This window comes from Callorhinchus milii, unplaced genomic scaffold (assembly GCF_018977255.1).
Source record: "Callorhinchus milii isolate IMCB2004 unplaced genomic scaffold, IMCB_Cmil_1.0 Scaffold1, whole genome shotgun sequence".
In the NCBI taxonomy this organism is placed as follows: Eukaryota; Metazoa; Chordata; class Chondrichthyes; order Chimaeriformes; family Callorhinchidae; genus Callorhinchus; species Callorhinchus milii.
This window is the reverse complement of record NW_024704742.1, coordinates 104062133-104089539: the sequence shown is the minus strand read 5'-3', so window position 1 is coordinate 104089539 and position 27407 is coordinate 104062133. Positions and strand designations below refer to the sequence as shown.

At 39.1% G+C, this 27407-nt stretch overlaps 1 protein-coding gene across 1 annotated transcript in view; it reads left to right on the top strand.

The window, feature by feature from the left end:
* The window catches only part of apc (APC regulator of WNT signaling pathway), a 143534-nt gene that overhangs the window by 51376 nt on the left and 64751 nt on the right, over positions 1 to 27407 (top strand). The window contains 1 exon segment of the mRNA XM_007897403.2: positions 3123 to 3281. Coding sequence (XP_007895594.2) covers positions 3141 to 3281 — 141 coding nt within the window. The 5' untranslated portion in view covers positions 3123 to 3140.

Here is a 27407-nt window from a genome sequence, read left to right as displayed (position 1 = left end):
CATTTCACGCTTCATCTCCTATGCATGTTTATAGTACAAGACTGCTTCAGACAGAGGAACTTTGCAATGGGCTAGGCTGCTGCCTGTATGAAATTCACCCCAGTTAAACTGTTTGACTGATTCTATGCAACAAGCAAACCACCATGAGCATGCAAACTTAATTAGTCACATTTTTAATTTTCTGTTCTAGCTCCCGCCTTCATTGATTAAGGGAAGGTATTTTCACAACGCACAACCCCAATGGTACAGTGGAGAGAATTGCAGCTTACAGATAGGGAAGCTCACTGTTCAAATCCCAGCTTAAATGAGTTTGCTGGTTTCAGCTGGAGTTGCATGAGAAGACTAAATTGGTCTCAGCTTTCCCAGGCTTAGGGACGGGAAACCCAGCCAGAATTTCTGCTCCTCTACTGATAGTGTGCATGTGTATCATCGGATACTCGCTGTCAAAGCTCTCACACAAATGATGTCAGCTCCCAGAGAAGAGCTGGAGCACCCCAGCATGAAGAGCCTAGGGACCAGAAACGGAGGCTGATAGGGAGACAAATTGAACACACATTAGCAACATTACTGTCATCAATGTGGATGGCTTGTATAAGTGGGCAAAGCATTCTGGGGTGCAGTAATGGGGAACACTGCATTGTTGTAAGTGCCATCTTTCACTTGGTGGTGATCATGTCTGCTTGTTCAGTCAACATTAAAAATCTCAAGTCATTATTTGAAAATGGAAGGAAATATCTCTTGGTGTCTTGGCCAGTGATCCTTCATGTTAGTCATTCACCTCGTGGCTGTTTGTGGGATTTTGTTCATGCAAAATGCCTTGTTTGTCTCAAATGTAGGAACTGGACTTGACAGTAATTGTTGGTGAAACACATTGAGATATTTCAATGTAATAATGTGCTACGAAAATGCAAGTTCTTGATTTTATGGTAAATAAACAGAAGAGTTTGAATTACAATGATTATTGCACTGTTTCTGATGTGCTCTGACGTTTTTAGGTCACTACACCCATAGAAGATAAATTGTATCCCACAACTCGTCATGTATCCTCTACATTTTAAACTCAGCTATCTGCCATAAGAAAAAAAACTATGGGTAACTGAAATTCATAAATAGAGATCTATTGCACATTCAAATTAATGGTGATTGATTTCCATGAATAGTAATTCATATTATTTTGAAATAAACTTTACTTTAAATTGGTTGCTAGTGCTTCTTGCAGAAACCGAGATGGCTATTTATTTGTTATTTGTTCTAGTTTTCATTTTAGGTTTTCACTGTTACCTGGCCAGCCAAGTTGGAAACACTTCTCCAAACTATTCATATTGTGTATGCATGTTAGACCTGTCACTGCACTGCAATTCAGACACTTGATGCATCCTAATTGCTTCACCTCAAACACTCAACTGACAAGTAGCTTTCTTCAAACGTCTTCAATGTGTAATACTCACCAGAATAATGAAAACTGCATGATAGTAATGAACCTAGTATTTGCAACCAAACTGTATTTTACACTATTCACAGGATGTGCACACCACATCCACTTACCTTTCCTACTCTGCTTCCACACCATTTCACTCCCAAATTCAGCTGTCTACGCCAGGAAGCTGAGCTCAAAGAGGCAACTGAAATGGGTCTGAGGTTGGGAAGGAGAGCATTGAAATTCAGACACCAAGCAGAGCAAGAACTAGGGGCAAGAGAGCAACGCAAATGAAGAGTCAATGTGTGTGTATAGATATATTACATATGTATGTGTGTATATATTCTTCAGATATATACTCAACAAAGGTAACTTCCTTAGTTCAATTGTGCATTTTTTTAAAAAAATTATGTAAAACAATGCTGGCTTTGTTCACAATACTTGGTTGCTTTAAAATAAAATTGCCTTGATCATTTTTTGGAAAAGGGCAATTAATCTTTGAGGTTGATGCAGGCAGCCTTTGCAGTGGTCTGATTAACTTTCTATGCCACTCTATGTAACATAGACCCCTTAACTGCTTTTGAAATACTTTTGTATAGATTACTGAGAAAACTTTATCCTGTTTAGTTAAAGAAAAATGCAGGGACTTTTTATTTAAAAAAGCTATTTTCAATTAGTTTTATAAACTGCTGAAATCATTCCTGACTTGTAGATACTTTCTACTGTACTAGGATTGCCTGACAAATATACCCCTAGTATCTGTAGAGAAGTCTCAAGTATAGGCCTTTCAACAAAGTTAACCAGTTTGACTAAAGAATGGCAGATATATTTTAATTTGGAAAATAGGAATGTTGTTATGCATCTTGGAACAATCTTACTGACGAATCCCTGACTGTCCAGGGCCTTGGAACGTCCACCTGACATAAAAGGCACTTTACAAATGTAATTTTGCATTGTACTGTACTTCAAACTCTGCTGAAACTCATTCATGCTTCCTTCACCTCAATTCGGATCTTCTGCACATTCTTGTCACCTGTTTCATCATTGGTGGCGGTGTTTTCAGATGCTATATCTAAAATCTCTGGAACTCACTCCATCTTGCCCCCCTCTTTACCCATCTTCAAATCACACCTGGAGACTTTCCTCTTCGACCATCGCCTCAGTTGCCTCCCCTCTCTTTTTAGCTCAGTGTTGAACCACAGTTAATTATTCCAATGGTACCCACGTGAAGGACACAAACTTGCATTTGCGAGTTGTTGTTTTTAGAACAAATAATGTATATAGGTTCTCATTAACAAAAAAAGATGATTTGGAAGGGATTATTCCTCTATTTAAGACCTGTTGTCAGTGTAAAGCTTGAGTGCATTTGATTGTGTAAATATTACTCTAGCCTTGTGTACCGCATAGGTCAATTACATTTGGAAGAATGGATCCAATTTCAAGGGAGTTGGAAAGTACTCAGAAAAGGGCAGCAAGGATGAATCCAAGATAATTAATCCCAAGATAATGGTCTCCAAGCTGTAAGGAGACTAACTCAAAAGGAACTCAACTTTCTCGATGAAAAGCACATTGGGGTTGGGGAACATGCACCAAAGTGTACATGTAGTACTGTATAATCAGTACGATCTTGAACTCGTGTCCATTTTTGTATGAACCATCATTCCAAGGGTGAAAGCGTAGGTGACGTATTTATGTTTTTAAACAGGTCTTGGTCTAGTTCAGGATGGCTGCATCATCAGCTTCATATGATCAGCTCCTGAAGCAAGTAGAGGCCCTTAAAATGGAGAATTCAAATCTGCGGCAGGAGTTGGAGGACAACTCAAATCATCTGACACAACTAGAGACCGAAGCATCCAGCATGAAGGTATAGTTCAATTTTACTGTAACACTGTTTAAGATGTATCATCTTGGACAGTTCTTCCCCATAATACATTTGTGGTTACCCCTCCCCGCTTCTAATATTGTCCCTCCTCTTTCTTCTGGAGATGTATGGTGTTGAGAATGGTTCCATATGTTCTTGACACTGCAGTATCCTGACCCCCAACAGGGGTCACATTAATATAAAGGAGCAGGAGCTTAAGTTGATTTTTTTCTTTCACTTTCCTAATGATAATTGCTGCACATGTACCATCATGTATTTATCAGCGCAGGTTGGAGCTTCCTGGTCTGGCTTCTGCACTGGGCATTGCTTTTACCAAATGAGCTATAGTTAAATATTCAGAAAAGGATACAGGATGTCTTCGTTATAAAGTTGCAGATCGGGCTCATAGACTCAGACCCTAGTGTAATAATGTACCACTGAAATAGTAGCCTTCTTAGGTTGTCATGCAGGAAGCATCACTTCACAAGAAATGTTGTTTTTGTCGCTTATGATCATAGTACGCAGGAAGTAGCGATGCTCTCAACTGAAAGGCCGCCATTCTTTAATGCCGCAAACCAAGTTTGCCATACCTTTGGTAAAACACGTGCGGGTCTACAGGACACCCAAGTTTTAAGTAAATTTTCATTCTAGCGAGGCACTTTATAACTGAGTCTCCCTGTACATCTTTTATTTGGTTGAATTTGATTCTGCAGTTCAGTGGTTCCGCTGCTAAGAACAAAGCTCACTTCAATAAACCCTTTTGTTACGGAATCCATTTTTGCCTACTCTCCAACTCCTGTCTGAACCTCTTAAAGTTGCTGGAGGAACCCAAACCTTATTAAGATGAGACCATGATAAAATAGTAATTTCACGGTATTGCAATATTTTAATATGCATTGCCATGGTGTAGGTAGAATATGGGATTGCACTTTCGCTCACAACACTCATGTAATGATTACAGGAGAACCTGAGCAATAGTCAGATGCTTCCCTGCTGAGAGGAGGGAGAGTCAACACTAGACCACTTGTGCATCAGGTCAGCTGACTAAGCTGACTCATGAATAAATACTCATAAAGTCTACATGAGTCATAAGTTATGAAATATCAATACTGAAAACACTTATAACCTCTTATCTTGTGGAAAATTGCACACTATATGCATACTATTGGAATGATACATAATGTATTTGTGCTGTATAATTATGTGATTCTTGGGTGGCAAAAATTACTCAATTTGTGAATTCAAAGGGTCCTGTGTGCAGTCTCAACCGAGCTGCAAAGAACTAAATTGAGTCTTTTACAAGGTCCTTGATATTAAGAAATAGAGATTCTCACACTACTGCAGTCAGAGTTGTTTGTCTGAGATTTGAGATGAGGCACAATATGGTAGCAGAGAAGAATGAGCTTTAATGGTTCTCTGTTATGTTTGATGCTGACACTGGTCGCCCAAAATGCAAGAAGAGAAGTTCCAATATTAGCACTACTCACCTGGATAAGTACAGACATGTTACTCCTTCCATAAACAAGAAAACATAAGGTTCTAAATACACAAAATATTCCTCCACTGTCCTTTTTTAGCCCAAATTCATATTTAGCATTTCATCTGCTAGATGAAAATGAGCTTTCAACGTTGATGTGTTCCTCACATCAAAGAATAGTTTAACCACTTAAGGGACATCATTAAAATCACCTGCAAGTACCTGTCGCTGGCTTGAAAGTAATGAATTGGGAACCGTGTGCTTTTAAATTTTTATTCATTTGAAATCGTGGGTAATAACGCGCCGAGATGCTACCCCTTATGAAAGCTTCTTATAAATGCAAGTTGTTGTTGTAATAAAGTATCAAAACCTTGTTTCATTTGGCATGAAAACATGTTAATGTAAAATCTTCCAACAAAAAAAAGCCCTTTGTGCAATCATCTGGTAGAAAGCTCATAAATGATCTCTCCAGAGCAACAACAATTTACATTTGGATGATGCTTTTCATATCGGAAGAAATCATTCACCCAGGTCACTGGAAGCCTGTGCTGTGGGGAAAGGGGTGTGGGATTAGGGCCTGAGAGGGAGGGTGGGGGACGATGACAACAACAACTTTCAATTATATAGCGCCCTCCATGCAGGGTAGTATCTCAGAGCGCTTAAAATCCTACCAATGGGAAAGTGGCCAGAAGTGGAGTCCGAAGGGTTTGAAAGCAGGCAGTGGAAGAGACAAGGCAGAGATTTGAGGGTTGACTTGAAGTTGTGCACCATAAATTGGCATCTGTGGTAATGCATCTAATACTGTATTTCTATCATTAAGTGCCAGTGAAATGTGTAATTTTCTTTTTTATAAACAGACTATTCTTCTTGCTACCCACCAAGGTGACAGCGGGTGCAAGTAGGTGTTGGAAAGACTTGCTGTGTATTCCCACTCTTCCACAATCTGGCCCAGTTTCATAGAAATTGATTTTGCACCTGTCACTGCAGCTGATTCAGATAGGAGGAGGTTGTCATGTCAGACTGCGTTAGAAAATTGATTCCCAGTGGAGGGAGGGATCTAAAATAGTACTATGGTGAGCAATAATAATGTTTGAGTTTTAGCATTGAATATGTGTCTTTTTTAAATATATTAAAATATCCTACAATATGCAGTTTTGAGGGTGAGAAATGTTGCTGATCAAACAAACCACCAGCTTTCTCTGACCTTTCCTGATGCTTTGATTCTTACATTTACTGGATGTCTTCAATTCTTGACTTGGAAAAAGATGTGAGCATTTAAATATTTTTTTAAAAAGCTTAACTAATGTAGTGATTATACAGATCAAACCTACCCATTTCTGTAATTCTATAGCCGGGAAATTGCCGAAATGCATCTTAAATCCTTGCAGATGAATGGGCTTAATGTGTAAAATTTTAGGGTAACCCTTAAGTCTCCTTTTAAAATCCATTTGATTCCTGATGCAGGAGCATCTTTGATGCAGATGTGGGAGGAAACTCTGTTTTTCCTCTGCCTGTGAGCACTAAGCACCTAACTAATCTTGTTTACAAATGCTCATTATGAACATAGTACAACATGGGCTATCCACTTGCTTGCATTGAGAATTCCTGAGTGCACAAACATTTGATATCAGATCCTTTGAAGTGAGTAATCAATTTATCTGAAGGATTACTGCTCAGGATACTACAGGGAGTTCCTGATAATTTCCATCGACCAAGTCAGGGCTCAAACTTGCACCTATCGGATGTCACATGACCAAGAAGTGACTATTCTCTGTGGGGAGGAGGATAAGCATGGCAATGGAATGTCAGAATAGAGTCAACCCTCTGATGGTCTCAGTAGTCCGCTTCCTGAGCCGTGCAGGTCTGCAGTACACCAGGCACTGCTGACAGCCTAGCCAGCCTTGCTCATTGGTAGGATTTTGAGGTTTCAGACCAGGAATTCTTCACACTCTGTACTGTTAATCCTGCAAACCAATGGCTAGGCTGGTTCTAACTGAACAAGCAGTGGAAAAGCTTACCAGACATTGCTTTCAATGGCAAGCTATGCAGTTTTAGTTGGTTAGACTCCAGCAGTACCCCAATGCACACTTTGGGGTCTAAACCTTGGCTCTTGCCAGCCCGTGCCAAACACTCTCTTGGAATTAGGTAACCAGGATGTGTCCCTCCAGGGAGAGAGTTCACATCATTTTCCAATAGGTGGGAATTTCCATCTGTACATGGGATGCATGGAACTCTGTTTGGTTTGGATACTCTTAGCCATGGTGTGGGATTTTGCATGTGTCAAGCACCTAGATGACCAAAAAAGATATATATTTTGAATAGTGTCATGGAATCTTAAACATTTACCTGAACAGGCAGATAGGACCTTGATTTCATATCTCATGTAGAAGACAGCACGACACCTCTTGCAAATGGAACATTCTTTCATTACTGCACTGGGATGAAAATGTAATTTAATGATCAATAAATTCTTTGCTGTAAAGTCAAGCTAATTGGAAATGATTTCCTGTCTGAAGTATTTTAGGAAGCATTTCATCAAATAGATTTACTGGTGCACTATGTATTTTTAAAGTACCTTAGCCTTATCAACTGGCTAAAATTTAATTTAAAATCTAATTTTTAAAAAGTTGTAGATTTTTATGTGGTTATAACTGGTCTGAATGCAGTGTTCAGAACATGCAACCAGTAAGTTCATTGTGCTCCGAAGTTTTTGTTTCACAATAGGATTAATTGAGATGTAATTGTTTTGCAGATCATACATAGTATAATTGTTGCAAGAAGTGAACATTTCACAAGATTGATACACTGATTAACATTAATTGATAGCTTTTCAATGTTTGCTCCAGTTTGTTTTTCTCGTCTTGTTTTCACTCCAATATGGACTGTGTACTTTCATAGTTTAATATACCGGAGCATAAATTCAGGATGGTGAGGCCCCCTGAAAGTTAATTCAATAGTTTTAAGTAAGTGGTTGATTATCCTGTGGAGCAGTAAGTAAGGAAGGTTATTTTTTGCAGGCCAGTTCTATTTATACAATTAACCAGGTTGTTTATGTTCCCTCCTCAATGGAGCCTCCATTAATAAGTGTATGCAATGAGGTGAGAAATGCCCTTTTTATTAAACATGGGAATTGAGAAGAGCAAAATTTAAGGCTTGGTTTCTCCATTTATAATAGTGAATCCAGTCCAGTGTCAGTGTTTTGATCTACAAAAACTATTTTTGTACTTATGATCTCTACATGTTTGAAAATAAATTCTGGCAGTATAATTTTAAAATATTGGTGAGGTTTTCAATAAGAAGTTGATTAATTTTCTGCCATTCACCTTGGCCAATATTACAACACATTGGTCCACCAATGCACTGTACCTTACAAGATCATGGGTACTGCATATCAGCCACTCATGTAGAGAGCTGACAAACATTGGAAAGTCTATTCCAGGATTTAGTTCAGATTGGTAAAAGCCAGATCATCTTTTGATTTGGGAAAGAAAAAATGATTTATAAAGATGAGTGTGTGGTGGTTGGGGGGGTTAGTATGCCAGACACAAAATTTGCTAATTATTGATCCATTCACCAGCGTCAACTCTTACTTTGTGATCTGAGCTTTTGAGAATACCACAAATGCAGTAATGCAATTTTAATGTATCCAAGTAATTTTATCTTATTATTTGTTAAAGCCACGTTTATTGTAATGCAGAAGTAATGCTTATATTATAAAGTAACTGCTGCAGTGTGTTGTCTTGATGATGGGTAACTTTGTTTCCAGTATATATGTACGGTAATAGATCACGTAATGTATTGTAAATAGAGTGGCATTCTTGTTCAAATGCATTTAATCAATGCCTTTTTAAAAATTATATATGCTTAGGGAGATTTATGATTAGAGTATTCTCTGAAGAGCTTGTGTCGCAGTAATAAAAAGAAGATTTAATAAAGCTATTCATAATTATTCTATCAGGACTTTAACATGTTGGAACAATATTTTCTTCAGTGGCAGAAATCAACATTTCTTAAATGTTTTTAATTTCTTAAACATGACTGTTTATGGGACACTGCTGTACGCAATTGGCTGCTGCGTTTCACCCACAAAATATACAGTCAATTCACTCTACAGCATATTCTGTGAAGTGCTTTGAGACAACAACAACAACAAGATTCCATTTATAGAGCGCCTTTCATGTCGGAAGGACGTCCCAAAGCGCTGGACAGTTGGGTCAGGACCCGAGCAGAGGGGAAATGGTCAGGGTGAGGGGAGGGAGGGAGCGAGGAGGGGGGAAATGGTCAGGGTGAGGGGGGGGGAGGGAGCGAGGAGGGGGAAATGGTCAGGGTGAGGGGAGGGAAGGGAGGGAGCGAGGAGGGGGTAGAGAGTCGAGAGGGGAGCTGAAGGCTCGGTCAAAGAGAAAGGTCTTGAGACCGGCCTTGAAAGAGGAAAGGGAGGAGGCGGCGAAGGCACTGGGGGATGGAGTTCCAGAGCCTGGGGGCTGAGAGGCTGAAGGCCCGACCACCGATGGTAGGGCGGTTGGGGCGGGGGATGTGGAGCAGACCGGAGCCAGAGGAACGGAGGGTACGGGCAGGTAAGTAGGGGGATAGTAGGTCGGAGAGGTAGGAGGGAGCAAGGCCGTGAATGGCCTTGTAGGTGCGGATGAGGATCTTGAATTCGATCCTCTGGGGGATGGGGAGCCAGTGGAGGCGAGTGAGGGTGGGAGTGATGTGGTCCCGAAGCCTGGTGCGGGACAGTACACGAGCTGCACAGTTCTGAATGACCTGCAGTGTGGAGGGAGGTGCCGGGAAGGCCGGCGAGGAGAGAGTTCCCATAGTCCAGCCTTGAGGTGATAAAGGCGTGGACCAGAGTTTCAGCAGCGTGAGGGGTGAGGTAGTGCCGTAGTTTGGCGATATTCCGGAGGTGATGGAAGGCGGTGCCAGTTGTGGTGCGGATATGAGGGAGAAAGGACAGCTCAGGGTCGAACAGAACCCCGATGTTCCTGACCGGCTTTGAGAGGGGGAGAGTGCAGCCTTGGATGCTGATGGTGTCAGCGCCTGAGGTGCGGAGGCGCTGACGTGAGCCAATCAGGAGGGCCTCAGTTTTGCGCACGTTGAGCTGAAGAAAGTTGTCTCTCGTCCAGGACTCGATGTCGGACAGGCAGCTGTCAGGACATCGGTGGTCGTGGAGTTGAGAGTAGAGGAGGAAAGGTAGAGTTCGGTGTCATCCACATACATGTGGAAGTTAACCCCATGTCTGCGGATGATGACGTCGCGAAGTGATAAGGCGCTATACCAAATGCAAGGATTATTATTATATTATGCAAGGATTATTATTATTAGAACATGCTAACTAACATCTAGCGCTAGATAATCCATGTATAAGAAATGTTTTGTAAGCTATTACTTTTCCGATTTTTTTATTGACATGGTCAAATGCCTATTGCATTTATGTAAAGCCATTTTTTCTGTAGATATTCCATTGCCACAGAAGGGTGCAAACCATAATAAAACATAAGGACAACTTGTTTAGTAGGCATAATATGTCAACAACAACTTGCATTTATATAGCTCCCTTCAAGTGGGGCAGCGTCATAGAGCACTTAACAGTGTTAGTGCCTGATTCCAAGCTGAGGGGAGGGAGGAAATGACGGTAAGCACATCGAAGAGGAAGATCTTCAGTTGCGATCTAAAATGTCTAAGAGGATGTGTTGGGTACAGTAGTTATGTGCTTTAGGTTTTACTTTCACAATTTTTAACTATCTGAAGTAAAGAGATTTATTTAATAGAATAGTTGTTATATTTTGAATTTTGATTAAGCCACTTGTGCATGCTTGTGGACACTTTAATTAAATAGGATAACCCCATTGAGTTGAATAAGGAATATTTTCTAGGAAATGGTCTACATTATATATTATAATATAATGTCTATGTGTATCAGATATGTACAAGCATGTCTGCCATTGCTTTTGTCACATCAGTTACTTAATGAAATATACTTTTATGAAACTTAAATTATGGTTAATTTAAGCTGCAGACAAGTTGCCATTGTTTCCGTATCTGTTTTAATGAACAGGAGTGTTGGCTACTCGTTTAATTTTTGAAAAATTGGTGAAATTGGATTAAGAATTGCAGGATTTGGAGGTTTTATACAGGTTGGCGAGTCTTTATTTTTAATTGAACCTCACCTTGGAAAATGCAAGTGGTTGTTAAGTGATAAATAAGGGCAACAAAAATGAACACAAGGGGCAGGAGAAATAATTTTAATAAAAGGGTGAAAGACATGTAGAAAAAACTAGCACATATGTGATGAGATTATAAAGGGTTTTCAGAAAAGCCCTGCTCCAGGAATTTAAAAAACATTCAAGGTTATCAGGTGATGAAATAGTGAGGTTGAAGGAAACTTTTGGTAAGTGGAATTCAAAACAGTCTACTCATGCCAAAAACTATTACCATGTACTTAAGTGTCTCTTAGGTACTAGCAGGTAAAAGGACTTGAGAATAAAGGAATTTGATGCATGTTACATTAACTGTAGCAACGTACAAATCTTCTGAAATATTTTTACGTGTTTTTTTCCAAGGTTAATATGATAATAATAATAATCCTTGCCTGTGATATAGCGCTTTCACATCTTCTAGACGCCTTAAAGCGCTTAAAATGTAAATTAAATTAAAGTGTAGGCGTTATTTTAATGTAAGTAAATTTATGTATACAGTAAACTCCTGATAACTCAACCTTTGCTTCACTTGTCGCTACCACATAAGTCATCATTATCCTGGCGGCATTTATTTATGTACATGTGCCTAACTCGCTGTTCTGGATAACTTGCCACTGTGCCCTTTTCTCTTGGAATGATGAGTTAACAGGAGTTTACAGTATTAATTAAGAAGGTGTTTAGACCCTTCTGAAAGCCATAGAATTAATTAATTGCCTTCTGAGTTTTGTACATCCCAGACCTAGTGGTGACATTTGGGGTGCAATGTTTTAATTTACAGTGTATCAAATATAATGATTGCAGTTTTGGTCCTTGGTTGTTCTCATAGCAACAGCAAATTATTAGAGCGACTCACTTTCTCCTCAGCTATGTTTAATGGTTTCTATCCTAGGCTTAGGCCAGTAATTGGACTCCCAGCAATTGTAGCAAACATTGTTACAACAAAAGATACCATTGAGTCATTTTTCATTTTCATTTCAACAGGATTTGTTTGAACATTTTATGAACTGATAGAATATGTTTATGGAAATCATTTTTTTAAAGAAGTATTGTTGCGCAAGCAAAGTAACTTGTGTGTTTATTATATTGTGAGTTGTACTCTCGAACCACAAAAGAGTCAAATCTATGTTAGAAGAAAATATTTTTATTGTGATGTTGCAATTGATGTTCCATTAATATAAATTCTCAAAAAATACAGTGGCTCAATGCTGCTCTAGGTTTATTATACTACACTTTATTACCGTATAATCCACGATGGCAATTCTCCAGTACATTTTCTCTTGTCAATTTTTCTTCAGTTTTCTCCCCTCTCCTAAAGGCATTTCTCGCCTTTGTTTTACTGCCATAGGGTTGATTTCAGATACCTCATTCAAGTGGTCATTATTCATGTATGAGCCTTAACAGTGAGTTTTGGTGAATCATTCAACCTCAGGCAGTATCTCAGCCAAGCCCAATCGTGTCCTCACCCAACATTCGCCATTAGAGGTCTATAGATAGTAATCGGGTTAGGAACCTTGGATATTTTTTCCCTAACTAGCCAGAAGTGCTGAGACCAATTAAAACACCCCACTGCTGCTCTTGCTGAGATCAGCTAACTCCACTCAATTATGGATTCAGACCTGAACATTTCTGATATATATGGTCTGGCGATGCATTACGTAGTGCCTAATTCATCAGGGGAAAGTAATTTTTCAGTTGCTTGTATGAATGAGAGAATCATACATGCTAATAATCCTTGCATTAACTACAGTGCCTTAATTATGTAATCAAAATATTTCAGTACTTCACAGGAGTTACTGTTAAAACAACAATCCTTGAATTTGATGTAACATATTATCATGTCATTGAGCTGTCTCAAAGCCCTTCCCACGATATACTATAAAATGGATTAATATTTTATGGGCGAAACGCGGCGGACAGTTGCGGACAGCAGTGTCCCACAAACAACCATGGAGTGAGTAATCAATTTTATTTGGCGGGGATGGTTGACCAGTAGACCGGAAGAAACTCACTTCTCTTTTCAAATTGTGCCATGGAATCTTTAACATCCATTTGATCTGACAGATGGGACCTCGTTTAACGTCTCATCCAAAGGTTGTAGTGTGACTATATTATGAAGGCGAATTGAATTCAGGAAGGCTGCACTTTTTTTTACTTGCTTTATTGGAATACAAGTGGCTAGATCAATCTATCTTACAAAAGAAAATAGTTCTGTTTAATCTAAATGAGTATTTCCCTAACTGCATTTAACTGCATCTCATAACTCACAGCTCATTAATATTCTATGAGCATATCCGCCAGTAAAGAAGGCTATAAGCACGCGATGGAGCAGCCTGTTAATGTCACATCACCTTCACTTCACTCACAAGGTGCTGTGTTCACTTGCCTGCTTGTTTATTTCAACATCATTGAGCATCAGTATCAAATCCTATTATGTCATCTAATAAACTAGATAAAAAAATAAAAAAGGTTAAGCATTCATGTAAAACACAAAAATAAGCAAGCTTAATATAATAAGAAAGTAGGAGGAAGTTAATTAATTCAGGCATTGTAAAACCCACATCACCAAACGTTTTCAGAATCTAGGAATTGATTTTTAAAGTCTGATAAACTTGGTGTTGAAATATATGATCAGCGTGATCACTCAATTGCTAAAAATCTAATTAACAGCTTGTTTATTTCAGGTTTAACTAAAAACAAGGTATTAAAATACTAATTTTATTAAAAGTGGTTTTGAAATTTTTAAACAAAACATTAAGATTTTTAAACAGGTTATTTGGGGGATTTTTCAAGAAAAACGCAAGCAAAGATGAAAATAAAATAATCCAGAAAATCACAGTCAACATCATACTTTTCATAGAAGAATTGAAATATTGCAACAATAACAAATTTATTTGCAACGAACACCTGCCTGGTTCAATTAATAGTCACATAGAAACTTTATATAAGTTAGGACTAGGGTATTCTCATCTTGATGAAGACGACGCTGAGAAAGACCCCAAGATCTCGTCAGGCTCTTTATTTGACAAGGAGAACAAATTTCTACCAGAGTCTTAAACTTAATTATCAGGGCTTCAAAGGATTAGTCCGATATGGATATTTGGGACAGACAAATGGCTATTACGCTGTGAGCATAAAATGAGAGAAAGATAATATTATGAGACTGGAAGGATCAGGAGCAGGCTTCTGAATACTTTAACGTTGAGAGTGGGGGAAGGAGAAAGAATTGCAAAGAAATTTGTAGGGTTTTGTCGATACTGATTGTGGTTTAAGGGAGGTTCCTTTGATGACTGCTATCCTGGTAACTCAGGCTTTTATGTTTAGATCCATTTATTGGGATGTTATATACATTTATATGGATATAAAATGCTAGAGCACATAATGTATCTAATGACTCATTCATTAACTTCTTATTTTTTATTATACATAAATGTGGTCCCAATTAATTGAGACTCTTGAATAAAAATTATATTTTAGAATGCAATTAAATGTAAATCAAGTACACAGTATTGCAAAAAGTACAGGAGTTCTCTCACTGCAAAGAAAACTGTCTAATTTTGCAACTCTGCAGCTTTTCAGAATTCCAGCACATAATGTAAGTGTCCCTTTTAATTTAGTTTCCTAGTAGTATGCTAGCAATGTGGGCAAAAACTGTTTGCACCAACCCATTTTCTGTATTTGGCTTGCTTGTATGCATTGAAACTTAAGCACTTGTTTTGCAGAAGCTTTTATTATTAGTTTACTGTATTCAACTTAAGATATTCTGCTCCATTCTAGCTCTCTCCACACTGTGATGAAAAGCATACCTAGTACAATTACAGCTGGTACCCCGCAACAGCATGTATCTGAATTAGTTCTAGTCATTGTCACAGTAAGTGCCATGCTGCTAGTCCCAATTTTAATAGAACAAAAGATCATTACGACTTTTGTTTTAATAAACTTGTTGGATACATCAAGAAATGCAGCAGATTTGGGAAGCATGAAAATGGTGTATGACTTTAAAGCTACAAGCTCTGAACACGTTAATTCATTACCATGGGGACAAGATCAACGCAATTATTTAACAGTATACTTTGAGAGTTAATCCGCAATGGATTGAGATCAGTGATATTTAGCAGTCAGACTGCTAAAATTATAACGGCTATAAAATATAAAAGTTAATTTTTGGTCCATATAGTCTCCAGGAATAATTTGTTAAAGAAATGGTCCATTGAAGAATAAAATTAATCCACTATTAATGGGCTATTGTTTTTGTTTCTTTTCTACTTTTATTCAGATTTTAAAAATGGCACTTTTTAAGTGGTATAAAATAATGTTTTATTGATCTGAGTCTCCAAAAAAAAAGTTGTAAATGCACATTGATTTTTAAATTTTATTTCATTCTTTATACACACATACACACACTTTTATTAAGATACCTCAGAGTTAATTTAAAGTAGATTCAGGAATTATATAAAAAGATTAAAAACTACTTTATTTAATGGGTAACAGTTTTTGACAGGTCTTGCAATACCTAAGTGGTAGCTTATTGTTCTCTAGGCTAAAGCATTGAGGCAGAAGAAAGCTTCTCAATGGGTTTCCCAGCTATCTTTGCTATTTGTGTCACCAATTTACTGGCAGTTGTGAAAAGGCCAAATAAAAGGACTGAAAGATGCATCTACAAATGGTTTCCTTCTGCAGTTGCCCTTGGTTTCCAGATCAGTAACTGTACTACGATGGAGCTAATTTATTTTAACAGCACATTTTCTTAAGATCTTTAACTTTTTATATGCTGTTTTCTATTAAACACCTTTTATTTTTCATTCTTTAGGGTGCCTTTTTGTGCACATCCTTTAGTTTTCAGCTGTATGATTAAAAGGTGTGATTATCTGAATGTCAGTGTGTAATAGCCATTCGTAAAAACATTAACAGAATACCTGTAAATCTCCATGTGGAAGCAGGATATTCATTTATTCTTCATGCTTCTATTTTCCTGTTAATTCCATTGACCATGCTTGCTTTGTCTCTTTAGGAGATTTTCTCAAATGTGTGCAAGCAGCACACTTGGAAGAAACAGTTACATATAATTTCTTTCTTCAAAATGTCCAGTTTCATTCTCAATTTAAAACCACATGGAGAATTAAAATCCAGTTTTTCTGTGATTATTGCTAATTATTTTGTATTGCTTATCTATAAACTTTTTTTACTATTACTGTAATATCATGGTGGTAATTTTGCTATAACAACCATTTTCATGCTTGGCATATGTAGCGCAATGTAATGCATTATTCATTGTGTCTTGTCCTGTCCCACAAGTTTTTTTTATTCATGTTCTCTGTAGTCTGAATGAAACTCCAATGGTCACCGTCCTCTTGAACAATTAACTGAATTAAACACATTTTCTTTTCTTAATCTGAAATGCTTTATTAAAATAATATAAAAGCTTCATTTTAGATAAGCAATCGTAGAAGTAATTTTACACTGGTGTTGAAGAAAATAGTATTTGTCTGGAGGTTAATCTTGGTTATAGTTGGATTTCTTGAATGATACCAGCAGCAACTTAATTTTATGTAGCGCCCTTCACGTAAAAGAAACACCTCAAAGTGCTTTACAGAATGAAATTAACTGAAGAGAAACTGAATGTTATGAAGGCAAATGCAGCAGCTTAAGGGGTCACATCTCGTATCCATCTGAATCACGAGATTGACGGGGCCTAAATTATTGATTTAATCAAAAAGGGAATGATGGTATTGAATATTTGCATTTAATATAGCACATTGTGTAGGCAAAGTCTTAACGTCTTCTTACTGTTCGAAAAATTATCAGAAAGGCACAGCAAAACCAAGTCAAATTGTTCAAGCTCCATTTATTAAACAGACTTTTAATCTTAATGAAACACTAACATGTTGCAAGACACAGAGAGAGGGTTTTTGTTAGTACTTTGCTTTATAGTCAGAGAATGGTGTACCATGTGATTAATTTCTAATGTAACTAATTTCTCTTTTTTCCATCAAAGTACTGACAAATTTAAATTTAACACAATGATACCATTCCACTGTTTGTTTTTATTATTCTGATCTTCTGGGTAGCAACAGATGGCTTTCCATTATTATTAAACGATTCTCTTAGCTAATGTTTTTCATATACAGTATTGCTTGCAGTGTATAGGGAGGATTGAACTGCTTGAAATGCTGTTTTTGACAAAGCTTATCTTGAAATCCAAAAAACAATCACCTAATGCATGTGTCGACCTATGTGTGATGAGCAGATGCTTGCTGATTATTGCCATTATGGAGTCCGTCCGGTAGCTCAGTGGTTAGAGGTCTCACCTCGCAAGCGAGAGACCTGGGTTCTATTCCCAGCAGGGCGAAATGTTGGGCAAGTTTCCTTACGCCACACACCTCTGTTTACCTAGCAGTAAGTAGTAACCCTGTTGTTAGTCGATTGGTGGATCGCTTTTCCAGGGACCTGTGAAGCACTTTGAGACGTCTAGAAGACGTGAAAAGTTCTATATCAAATTCAAGGATAATTATTATTATTTGGCTGGACTGTTTTGATACACGCTGTTACACGCTGTTTCCCATTGGTCAGTTGTAAATGTGAATTTGAAAGTTAGTCGGATCACAGTGCATCAAAATCTCTTTGGAAGATATCTTATTTTTATTACGGGCTGGTGCGTGTTATTCTCATGCCACTAATTGGAGAAATTCGCCCACTCAAAAACTTTCACATAGCGTTGTCATTTACATTACAGGTAGTGATCATCCTGTCAGCAGAGATGGTTAGAGTGAAGTAATTAACGGTTATTGCACAGGCCGTATAATTTAGCATTTTAAGTATCGTATATTTCATTATAGCTAGAACAATTTGGAGATTTTGAATTAAGAGTGAATTTCTATTTTATAAAAGGTCTATAATACTCACTTCAACATGTAAGAATTATTTTGTTTGAATATGAAGAGCATGTTTACCACTCTGAAGCAATGTTTGATGCCACAATCACTGTATTGTTTGCTTTCATTGCATCAGCTGGAGACGCATTGAGAAGCAAATTCTAATATTATTTTGAAAGATCCTAAATTATAATCTAAGATTGTACCACTTTTTTTATAATTGTTTTAAGGCACAAATGCATTTTGAATGCTTTAAAACAACAAAGTGGAGCAGGTTTTCCACTAAGATGTGTACAATACAGAATGCGGACCGCTTCAATAATCCGAAAATATAATTCAGCCCTTCACCCATATAATAGCAGAATCCCGTTCACAGGTCAGTTTCTACAATTATACTATAATAATAAATAATCCTTACATTTGATATAGTGTATTTCACACCAGGAGAACATCTCAAGGAGCTTCACATGATATGCTGTAAGGTTTAATGTCTGCATATTTTGTAAGCAAACACTGATAAAAACAATATTCACATTACACTGAAATTCTACTGCAGGAAATATATTTTTTTCGTCCAGGTATACTAGAGAGGTTATAAGGATATGTGACATTATTTGTCCTCCATTTTGCATTGCCTTCTGTTTTAGAATTTGAAAATATTTGTGTGATGTCTTCATGAATGAGCAACAAAAAAAGGTTTTGATGGAAATCGTGTTCCAGTACAGAAGAGATTATATAGAAACTGTGCAGATTTTCTTTTTGTGCTATAAATTAGGTCATGAGATTTAATGTTAAAATTGATTTTTGTATGGTAGACTTTGGTATTTTTAGAAAGATTTGGAGTGATGTGATAAAGCTCTGTATCAATTGCAAGGATTATTATTATAAGCTTGGTGAAAACATTTATAAAACTATTTAATTGGTACAGTGCTGCCATTGCAAGCTCAGATTTTATCTCTATGCAATGTTTCTTTAATATTTGTATTGGATATAACCCCTAATTATGTTGAAACATGATAGTGCTTCACTTGTTTCTGTAAAGTGGGGTGACTATTTTTGGTAATAATTTAGTCTAGTTTTGAAACACAATGTTCCCAGCTTTTCCTGTCATTTCATCCTACTGGGAATGCATTTTCATCCTAATGTATTTTGAAGTTAAAAAAAAGTCACTGGTGCAGTTTCAACTAGAAATAACTTAATGTAATCTAAATATATATTTTCCCTGTCGTAAGCAACAACAACAAAATTACGTTTTGTATAGTGCCTTTCATGTTGGGAGGACATTGCAAGATGCTGGAGAATCAGTGTTTCGGGCCTGAGCTGCACGGTTCGGGATCGGGGAGGGTGGAGGGCAAGGAAGGAAGAAGGGTGATCGAAGGCATGGGTGAAGAGGAGGGTCTCGAAGGAGGCAAGGGAAGGGGCGAGGCGGGATGGTGTTCCAGAGGGTGGGGGCAGAGTGGCTGAAGGCTGGGCTACCAATGGTGGCGGGGGGGAGGCGGGGACATGAAGCAGGCCGGAGCCCCCTGAGCAGAGGGAGCGGGTAGGTTGGTAGGGGGATAGGAGATTGCAGAGGTAGAGGGGGAGAAAGGCCATGGAGGGCTTTGAAGGTGAGGACCAGGATGTGGAACTGTATCCTCAGGGTGATGGGAAGCCAGTGGAATTGGGCGAGGATGGGGGGTGATAGGGTCACAGAGCCTGGTGCGGAAAGGACACAGGCTGCAGAGTTCTGGATGAGCTGCAGCCTATGGAGGGAGGAGGTGGGGAGGCCGACAAGCAGGGAGTTTGTGTAGTCGACCCAGGATGTTATGAATGTGTGTATGAGGGTTTCGGTGGCCTGTGGTGTGAGACAGTGGCAAAGCCGGGTGATGTGCGGAGGTGGGGGAAGACAGAGCGGGTCATGGCGCAGATGTGGGATAGAAAGGATAGTTGAGGATCAAACAAGACCCCAAGGTCCCGGACTGGCTCAGTAGGTGGAGTGTGCACCATGGATGGTGATGCTGTCAGCGCCTGAGGAGTGGAGGCGCTGACGGGAGCCAATCAGGAGAGCCTCGGTCTTGTTGACGTTCAACTGAGAAAGTTAGCTCTCATCCAGGACTTGATGTCTGACACATTCTGTCAGGACAGCAGTGGTCCTGGAGTCAAGGCTGGAGGCAGAGAGATAGAGTTGGGTGTCATCTGCATACATGTGGAAGTCGACCCCATGTCTGCAGATGATGTCACCAAGAGGGAGCAAATAGATATTGAAGAGGAACCAAAGTATATTTTAACAGTTTGCTGTTGAATAGATTTTACATTTTACATTTTTGTTTTTAATTTTACATGACCATCAGTCTATTTTCCTTAGTTTTGCCTCTGCTGCAAATACTGTAGGGGAAAAAGGAACAAAAGCCTGTCTTTTCCAACTGCGAGGGTGGGATAGCAGGACTGCAGAACTCTTTGATTGCCATCAGTGCAGCTCTATTGTTGGACAGCAGGAGGCTGGGTTCAAGCAGCGCTCATTGGAAAATGTTAGCTTTTGTCTCTCCCACCCTCTCCCTGCCAAAGGCAGAGCATCGCACTTCTCTTCTGCGAATGGATAGAATTCTAATTGAATTGAGTGATTGACAGTCCTAGGCTTCCAGTTGTGAGTGAAATCCTCAGTAACCCTCTGTGCCACGCATGAAAGGATTGAAACTGAAAGCATTTTCAATGGTCTTAATACACTATGATTAAAGACTTTTAGGTTTTGCTGAAAATACCTTGTAATCCTCACTAATACAGCATTTGCAGCATTTCTAAATCTTGCCGAGCTGCAGAAAATTGGACCTTGTTTTTCTACAAAAATGTAGAATGCTTCAGTGACATTTTTGTAGGTCTGAAGAATTGAGTTGAAACCACCTACTGTTATGGAAAGCTACGATGGGTCAGTGTAAAATGGCTTAAACATTTTTGCCAGTTCAACAGGCAATGGAACCTGCTGTATGATTTCATCATTCAATGGCGGGGAATGAATAGACTTATTTTTCAGAACAGGTGATTCAGTGTAAGGTAGCATTTGTGTTCTGTTATTGTTGAACAAATGATTGTTTACAATTTATAGTGACTTATGGGCACTGGGAGGGTGGGTGAGATAGCAATAGTATATCAGCTACTTGCGATACTGATTCCTAATTTTGTAGCTTTTGCATTTTTTTTCTGAATTTGGATTAATTAGGCTGAGTATATTTTGCCTTGAAAGTAAATTTTTGTGTTCTACCATTTTGCTACACTTTTAATAAAAATTGTGTTGATTGTTTTTAGTTATTGTCTACTTGTCGTATACCATCGATAGACCTGATGATGTAGTAGATAGAGCTGCAGGATACAGACCAGCAACTTGTTGGTTCAAACCCTGGTCCATGTTCACTCCACCTTATTGTATATCCTGTGAAGTGCTTTGAGACATCCTCCTGATGTGAAAAGCGCTATATCAAATATAAGATTTTTTTGTATTTGGAGGTTTGAAGGGGCATGGGGGTGGGCCAGGGCAGTGGGAATGAATGAACGCCTTGCTCTGATAGCTGGTGTAGATTCGGTAATATGAATAGTCTCCTGTGCTGTAAATCTCTGCTTTTATGTATTACTTTGTCTCTTTCAAGGCTCATCTCAAGACCCTCCTCTTTGACAGCACCTTCAGTCACCCTCTTATCCTTACTCGCCCTGCCCTCCCCCTCTACTGAGTCCTGTAGCTCAGTAGTTAGAGCACTCGCCTTGCAAGCAAGAGACCTGGGTTCTATTCCCAGCAGGGCAAAATGTTGGGCAAGTTTCCTTACTCCACGTGTCTCTGTTTAACTAACAGTAAGAAGGAACCCGGTTGTTACTCGATTGGCGGATCACTTTTCCTGGGGTAATAATTACTTCTAAAAAAATTGACGACTATTTATGGGACACTGCTGTGCGCAATTGGCTGCTGCGTTTCACCCACAAAATATACAGTCAATTCACTTTAGAGTATATATTCTGGGAAGGGCTTTGAGGTGTCTTGAAGACGCTGTATCAAATGCAAGATTTATTATTATTTAATTATCCCAACCCCCAGCCCAGGTCCAAATCCCTGACTCTCCAGCGCCTTGGGATGTCCTCCTGAAGTGAAAGAGGCTATACAAATGTAATTTATTTTTGTTGTTCCCTGTTTGAGGTTCTCCCCCCATCACTCCCCCTCCATTCCAACATGGCAGGAAATAGACAGGCATATTGCAAATTCCACTTCTGCAACATTAGTGTTCTGTAACTGGACATGAGTGTTTCAGCTTTTAGTGTTTAATTTTAAATTAAGTTTAGTTTTTTTTCTTTGCTTTTCTATGTGGAAACAGCTACATTTTTGCTCAGTGTTTCTCAAATTGCTTCTGCTCTATGGCTCTCTCCCCACTCCTCCTGCTCCAGTTTTTGGTGGCTGAGCCTTCAACTACCGTGTTATCCCTGGAATTCTCTTTCAGATATTTCTCTTGCTTCGTTCTCTGCCTTCAAAATCATCTTAATGTTTCTCAGTTTGATTATGTTGTGCATTACAGCACTGCCCTGCTGCATCAACACATAGTACAAATTAAGTTTTGTTATCTGTTGCTCTCAATTATCCATGTTCCTGCTCTGAGAATTAAAATGGGCCTTAAAGTTTGATCAGCATCCTAACATCCTTTTGTTCCTGCTTGCTCAGTACTTTTTTTCTGTCAATCACTTTGACACATTCGCTCTGCAGGAAAGGCGCCCTACAATTGCAAATGGTTTCTTGACAGAGAACAAAACCTCATCCAGTTGAGAGCTGCAAACATATGCCTAAGCATAACATCCTCCGCCTAAGCAGAGGTTAGTAAAATGTGGAACTCACTACCAGAAGCTATGGTCGAGGCAGAAAGCATTGAGGTATACAAGAGAGAACTCTATTTATACCTGAGGGAGAAGGGAACACATGGGATTATGAGGAGTGGAGGCTCCTGTAGAGTCTGAAAACTGGCACAACTGGTCTGTTTTCATGCTGTACCTTCTGTGTAATTCTGTATTAAAGATTAAAGTGGTTTGTGGCAAGATTTTTTAAAAAAATATTGTGACATTATCAGCACAACAGAGCTACTGTTGTCTCATTTTGTCAAACTGTTTCTGGTGTCATGTGAGTGCATATAAAATGAGTGTTGTGATGTTTTGAGTAGTTGTAACAAGTAAATACATTGTATCCTGCAGCAGCACTGGTGGGATGTGATCTATGATGTGACTTTATGATTGATTTCCTTTCTACCTCATGACTTTTTCAAGAGTGCTTTTATTTGAGGAGGCTAACCCAGCACGTGGTGCATCAGTTGTTTTACGGATTGATGAATGCGGCTTAAAGTGGTTATATTTTTACAATTTCAGCAAGTTGAATCAATGGCTTTATTTTTAAAATGTTATGCATAAGATTCGCCGAGCTGATTTGTGGTATGTGACAAAGTGGTAAGTGCCATTTGGGGAGTTTGAGGTCTGTCTTGGTGCAGAAACAGAAAGCCATTTTCAGGAGAAAATAAAGGGAGTGGAATTTCCCGGATGGAACACTTGATCAAATCGGATGTTAACTATAATTTGATGTTATTCCCACACATTAATAATATTTTGGACATGTTTTGGAATTAGAATTTTTTGGGAAAAGAACAAATTTGTACATTTTGGTGTGAACCAGAACAGGTATTTCCCACAGCTTGTCAATGCACAATGTCAAGGTTCACACATTTATGTAGCACTAGAGGCACCCTTCGAACTGCAGGTGAGTCAGTGCCTTCAAGAGAGGAGGGGAAGAATATTTTGGGGAAGGGGAAGATTATTAAGCAGCATAATATAAACTTCTGCTTTTGTGTTTGGGAAGTAACGTTTATGTAATGTCAGTTTATTCCACGCTGCTGAGAAGAGGATATAATTCAATGTTTTCTGTGCTATTGCATAGCTTCCTGGTAGCTTCGCTGTTGATTTCCAAAAGATTTTCTCGTGGATTAACTGCTGAGCTGGTTGTATTATTTCACATCTATCAGTAAATTGGAAATGTGACCTAGTTTGAATCTATGGCTGGAGAAAAGTACTTTTCTTCACACTCACACCCTCCAGGCACCATGCGATTAATGTTTGCAAGTTGGTAAACTCACGAAAGGGGCTACTGCTTGTAGTTCTATTTTAACCTATAGGGTCAATAAGATCCAGACAACAATAATTCGGACTGCAGGTTTGTCACCATGGAAAAAATGCCACTGATTCTGTAATTTTCTGTTTGTCTGTGAATTTTCCATGTCTGATTTAACAAAGTGTTATTAAAAATTTATGACCTTTTTGATAGCTTGGCTGCACAGGCGGCAGGCAGCTCCTCACTGCACACTCTGATCAACCTCAGTCTGTGTGATGAGGAGCATGGAAGTGGGGGATATGACAGCTCGGGGAATGGCCGGGTTGGGGTGTATATCAGCCTGAGGAGCGGCACCAGTAGGTGCATAACACCCATGTATTTTAAGCCACGGGCATGCTGCTGCACTCCCAGCACCCCTGGTTCCTGTGCCAATGGACTAATGAGGATGTATTTATGTACTGTATGCAGTATTTTATTTAAAGAGGTGAAATTAAATTTCCATACCTGTCACTTCTCACATCTTTCCTCCAAATCCCATGAGCGTTTTGTCTGATTTACCTGCATACGACTGAACAACTTCCACTGTATATGTAAATTTGTATTTAATACTAAAGAATTTTGTAAACCCAAGGGTTTATTTCCTACAGTCTGAAAACAAGGATTGGCAAACTGGGTGATGAAATGCATTCTGCACTGTTATAGATTTAACAGGTAGTGCCCAATGATGTACTGGAGAGAGCTAACATGTTTATCAATTGAGAAGATAAGTCAGGGTGCTATTTTGAACAATCCGTAAAGTATTATTGAGAAATGTTCTGTAAGTGAATACCTCCAACAATAAATTGGAGGATAGCACAGCTCTCCAATGGAATAGGATGATGTCCCTAATTCCCTACATATGTAAAGCACTGCCATCAGATGAAAATGCATGCACTGACCAGGAGTCTACCAAATGGGAAAGTTTAATCAACTATATGCTTGCACTCTGGAACAGCTGGAAAGATTACCCGACTTTGAATGAAAATGTGTGGCGGAATAAACTTTGTGAAATTGAAGAATGTTGATTATTCAAAATAAAGAAGTCTGTCAGGCACATATCTTGTTGCTTAGCTTGTTCAATATTGTCAAGTACCATGTCATGAGCAGCGCACTAGGAGGTAGAGATCCGGGTGCTGGTGAGTTTGAAGATGTAACGCTGGCCTTAGATGTAAGGCTGGTATCCTGTTGAGAGTTCTGTACATTGCTGAGAGCTGGACTCTAATGAAGGCACAAAAGCAGCCTGGATACTTTTGGAACATGCTGTAAAGGGAGGATACTGTCAGCCGGGAAGTCTAAGCAAGCCACACTAGTGATGAGAAGCATATAACGAGACAATGGCAAAAAGGTGAGCACATTTGCCAAAGGGGTGAAGGTTGGTACACTCCAAAATAACAACATGAGACTCTAGTCTGTATGGGAGGTTAAAATGGGGTTGAAATAATGTTTGGAAAGACCTAAGTAGAACAGTAACAACATGGAAGACAGCTGTGGAAACTAGTACAGGAGAGTGCATGGCACATCTTGTTGACAATGGCGAGCTTTGATAACTGTCTAAATTCCTGAGGCTCTGTGGAAAATTTGAGGAGAAATGTTTTTCCTATAATGTAGGAGGGAAATTGACTGACTTTCTAACAGGGATGCAACAAAGATAAGGAAACCTAGCAGTGTCCAGTTTTGTTGCCACAGACCCATTCAGAAATAAAATGTACAGATGCAAAAACAAATGTCTGCTGTGCTACGTAAGCTTTTTCCAGGACTGCTGCATGGATCTCCGGTAGCACTGCTAGAACACTCTTGAATGCGTGAGCTTAAACCCTTTTCCCACTTTGGTAGCCATCCTCTGAGAATTTTCGCGATTATCTCTCTTTTTAATCTGCCTGAGGTTGTCCTTGGTTATTCCTGTCTGAATCTGTTTGCTTCTTTGTGATGTCAGTAATACTGACTTATTTGTCCTTGCAAATATTTTCCTGCTTTTTGTTTCCTTTTAATCTTGCAGTTGCCTGACATCACTCTCCCTCTCTACACACCAGCACAATGAGGGTCTAATGTTCAACATACCAGTGAGAGAGTGTGTCATGACGAGAGCTCTAAACCATTGACTTTGGGATTTTTTAAAAAAATAACTGAATGTGTAGAATAATCAATTTTGTGATGTGGCTTCAGTTGAGCTACATACATTGGTTTATTTGCCTGCAACATCATAATCACTACACTTAACAAAATCCCTGTGAATTTCTTTGAGACGTTTTGAAGTTCTTGGTGCTTTGTCAAATGCATTATTTTTATTTTCAATTCACTGCATCCCAGGTTTAATGGTTTTTCCTCTCGTTCCCGCCCGGTTACCTGCAGGGTACACAAAGGCTCCTTGTCACCCTTTCCATATCAAATGCAAGAATTATTATTATCTACATGTTCCCTCTCAGTGATGTCATCTACAGTTATGGGCTTTTCACGTCTTCTAGATGTCTCAAAGCGCTTCACAGAATATACTGTAAAGTGAATTGATTGTATATTTGTGGGCAAAACGCGGCAGCCAATTGCGCACAGCAGTGTCCCACAAACAGTCGTCGATTAAAGTAACCAATTTATCGTTTTTTTGAGGGATTATTATCAGGCATGTGGAGTAAGGAAACTTGCCCAAGGATTTGCCCTCCCAGGAATCAAACCCAGGTCTCTTGCTTGCGAGGCGAGTGCACTAACCATTGAGCTACAGGATTCCAAACAATTTATTATTGTTTCTTTTCTTGAGGGATTTTTATTAGGCATGTGGAGTAAGAAAACTTGCCCAAGGTTTCACCCTGCCAGTAATCGAACCCAGGTCTCTCGCTTGTGAGGCGAGTGCTCTAACCACTGAACTACAGGATTTCAAGGTCCTCTCACTCGTTTTCAAATCCCTTCATGCCCTTGCACCTCCCTACCTATCTGATCTGCTTACCCCCAACTCCACCAACCACTGCCTTGCTCCACCATTGGCGGCTTCAGCCACTACGCCCCGAAATTCTGAAACTCTCTCCCTCAATCCCTCCGCCTTGCCCCTTCCCTCCTCACCTTCAAATCCCGCCGAGAGACCTTTTTTGATCGTGCTTGAGGTCAACTCCCCCCTCCCTACCCCTGGTTCGGCGTTAGACTCCGCCACTGTCGGGTACCCTGAGTTGCTACCCCGCGTGAAGGGCACTATATAATTGCAAGTTATTGTTGCTTTAATAGATTTCTATAATATATTAGCAAGAAAAAAGTAAATATTTTGATGTTTTTAGATGTGCAAATCAATATGCAGAAATTATTGATAATCGTAGTTATTTTCCGATTTTCATCTTATTTTAAGTTACTGAAAAATGCATGCAGCATATTCAGAATTTCCCAAATCCATTCAGTTTGCAGGATACCTGCTGCCCTCTGCTGGAACTCCAGTGAAAGCATGACCTTCATTGGATTTATTTTTCGAAGTTA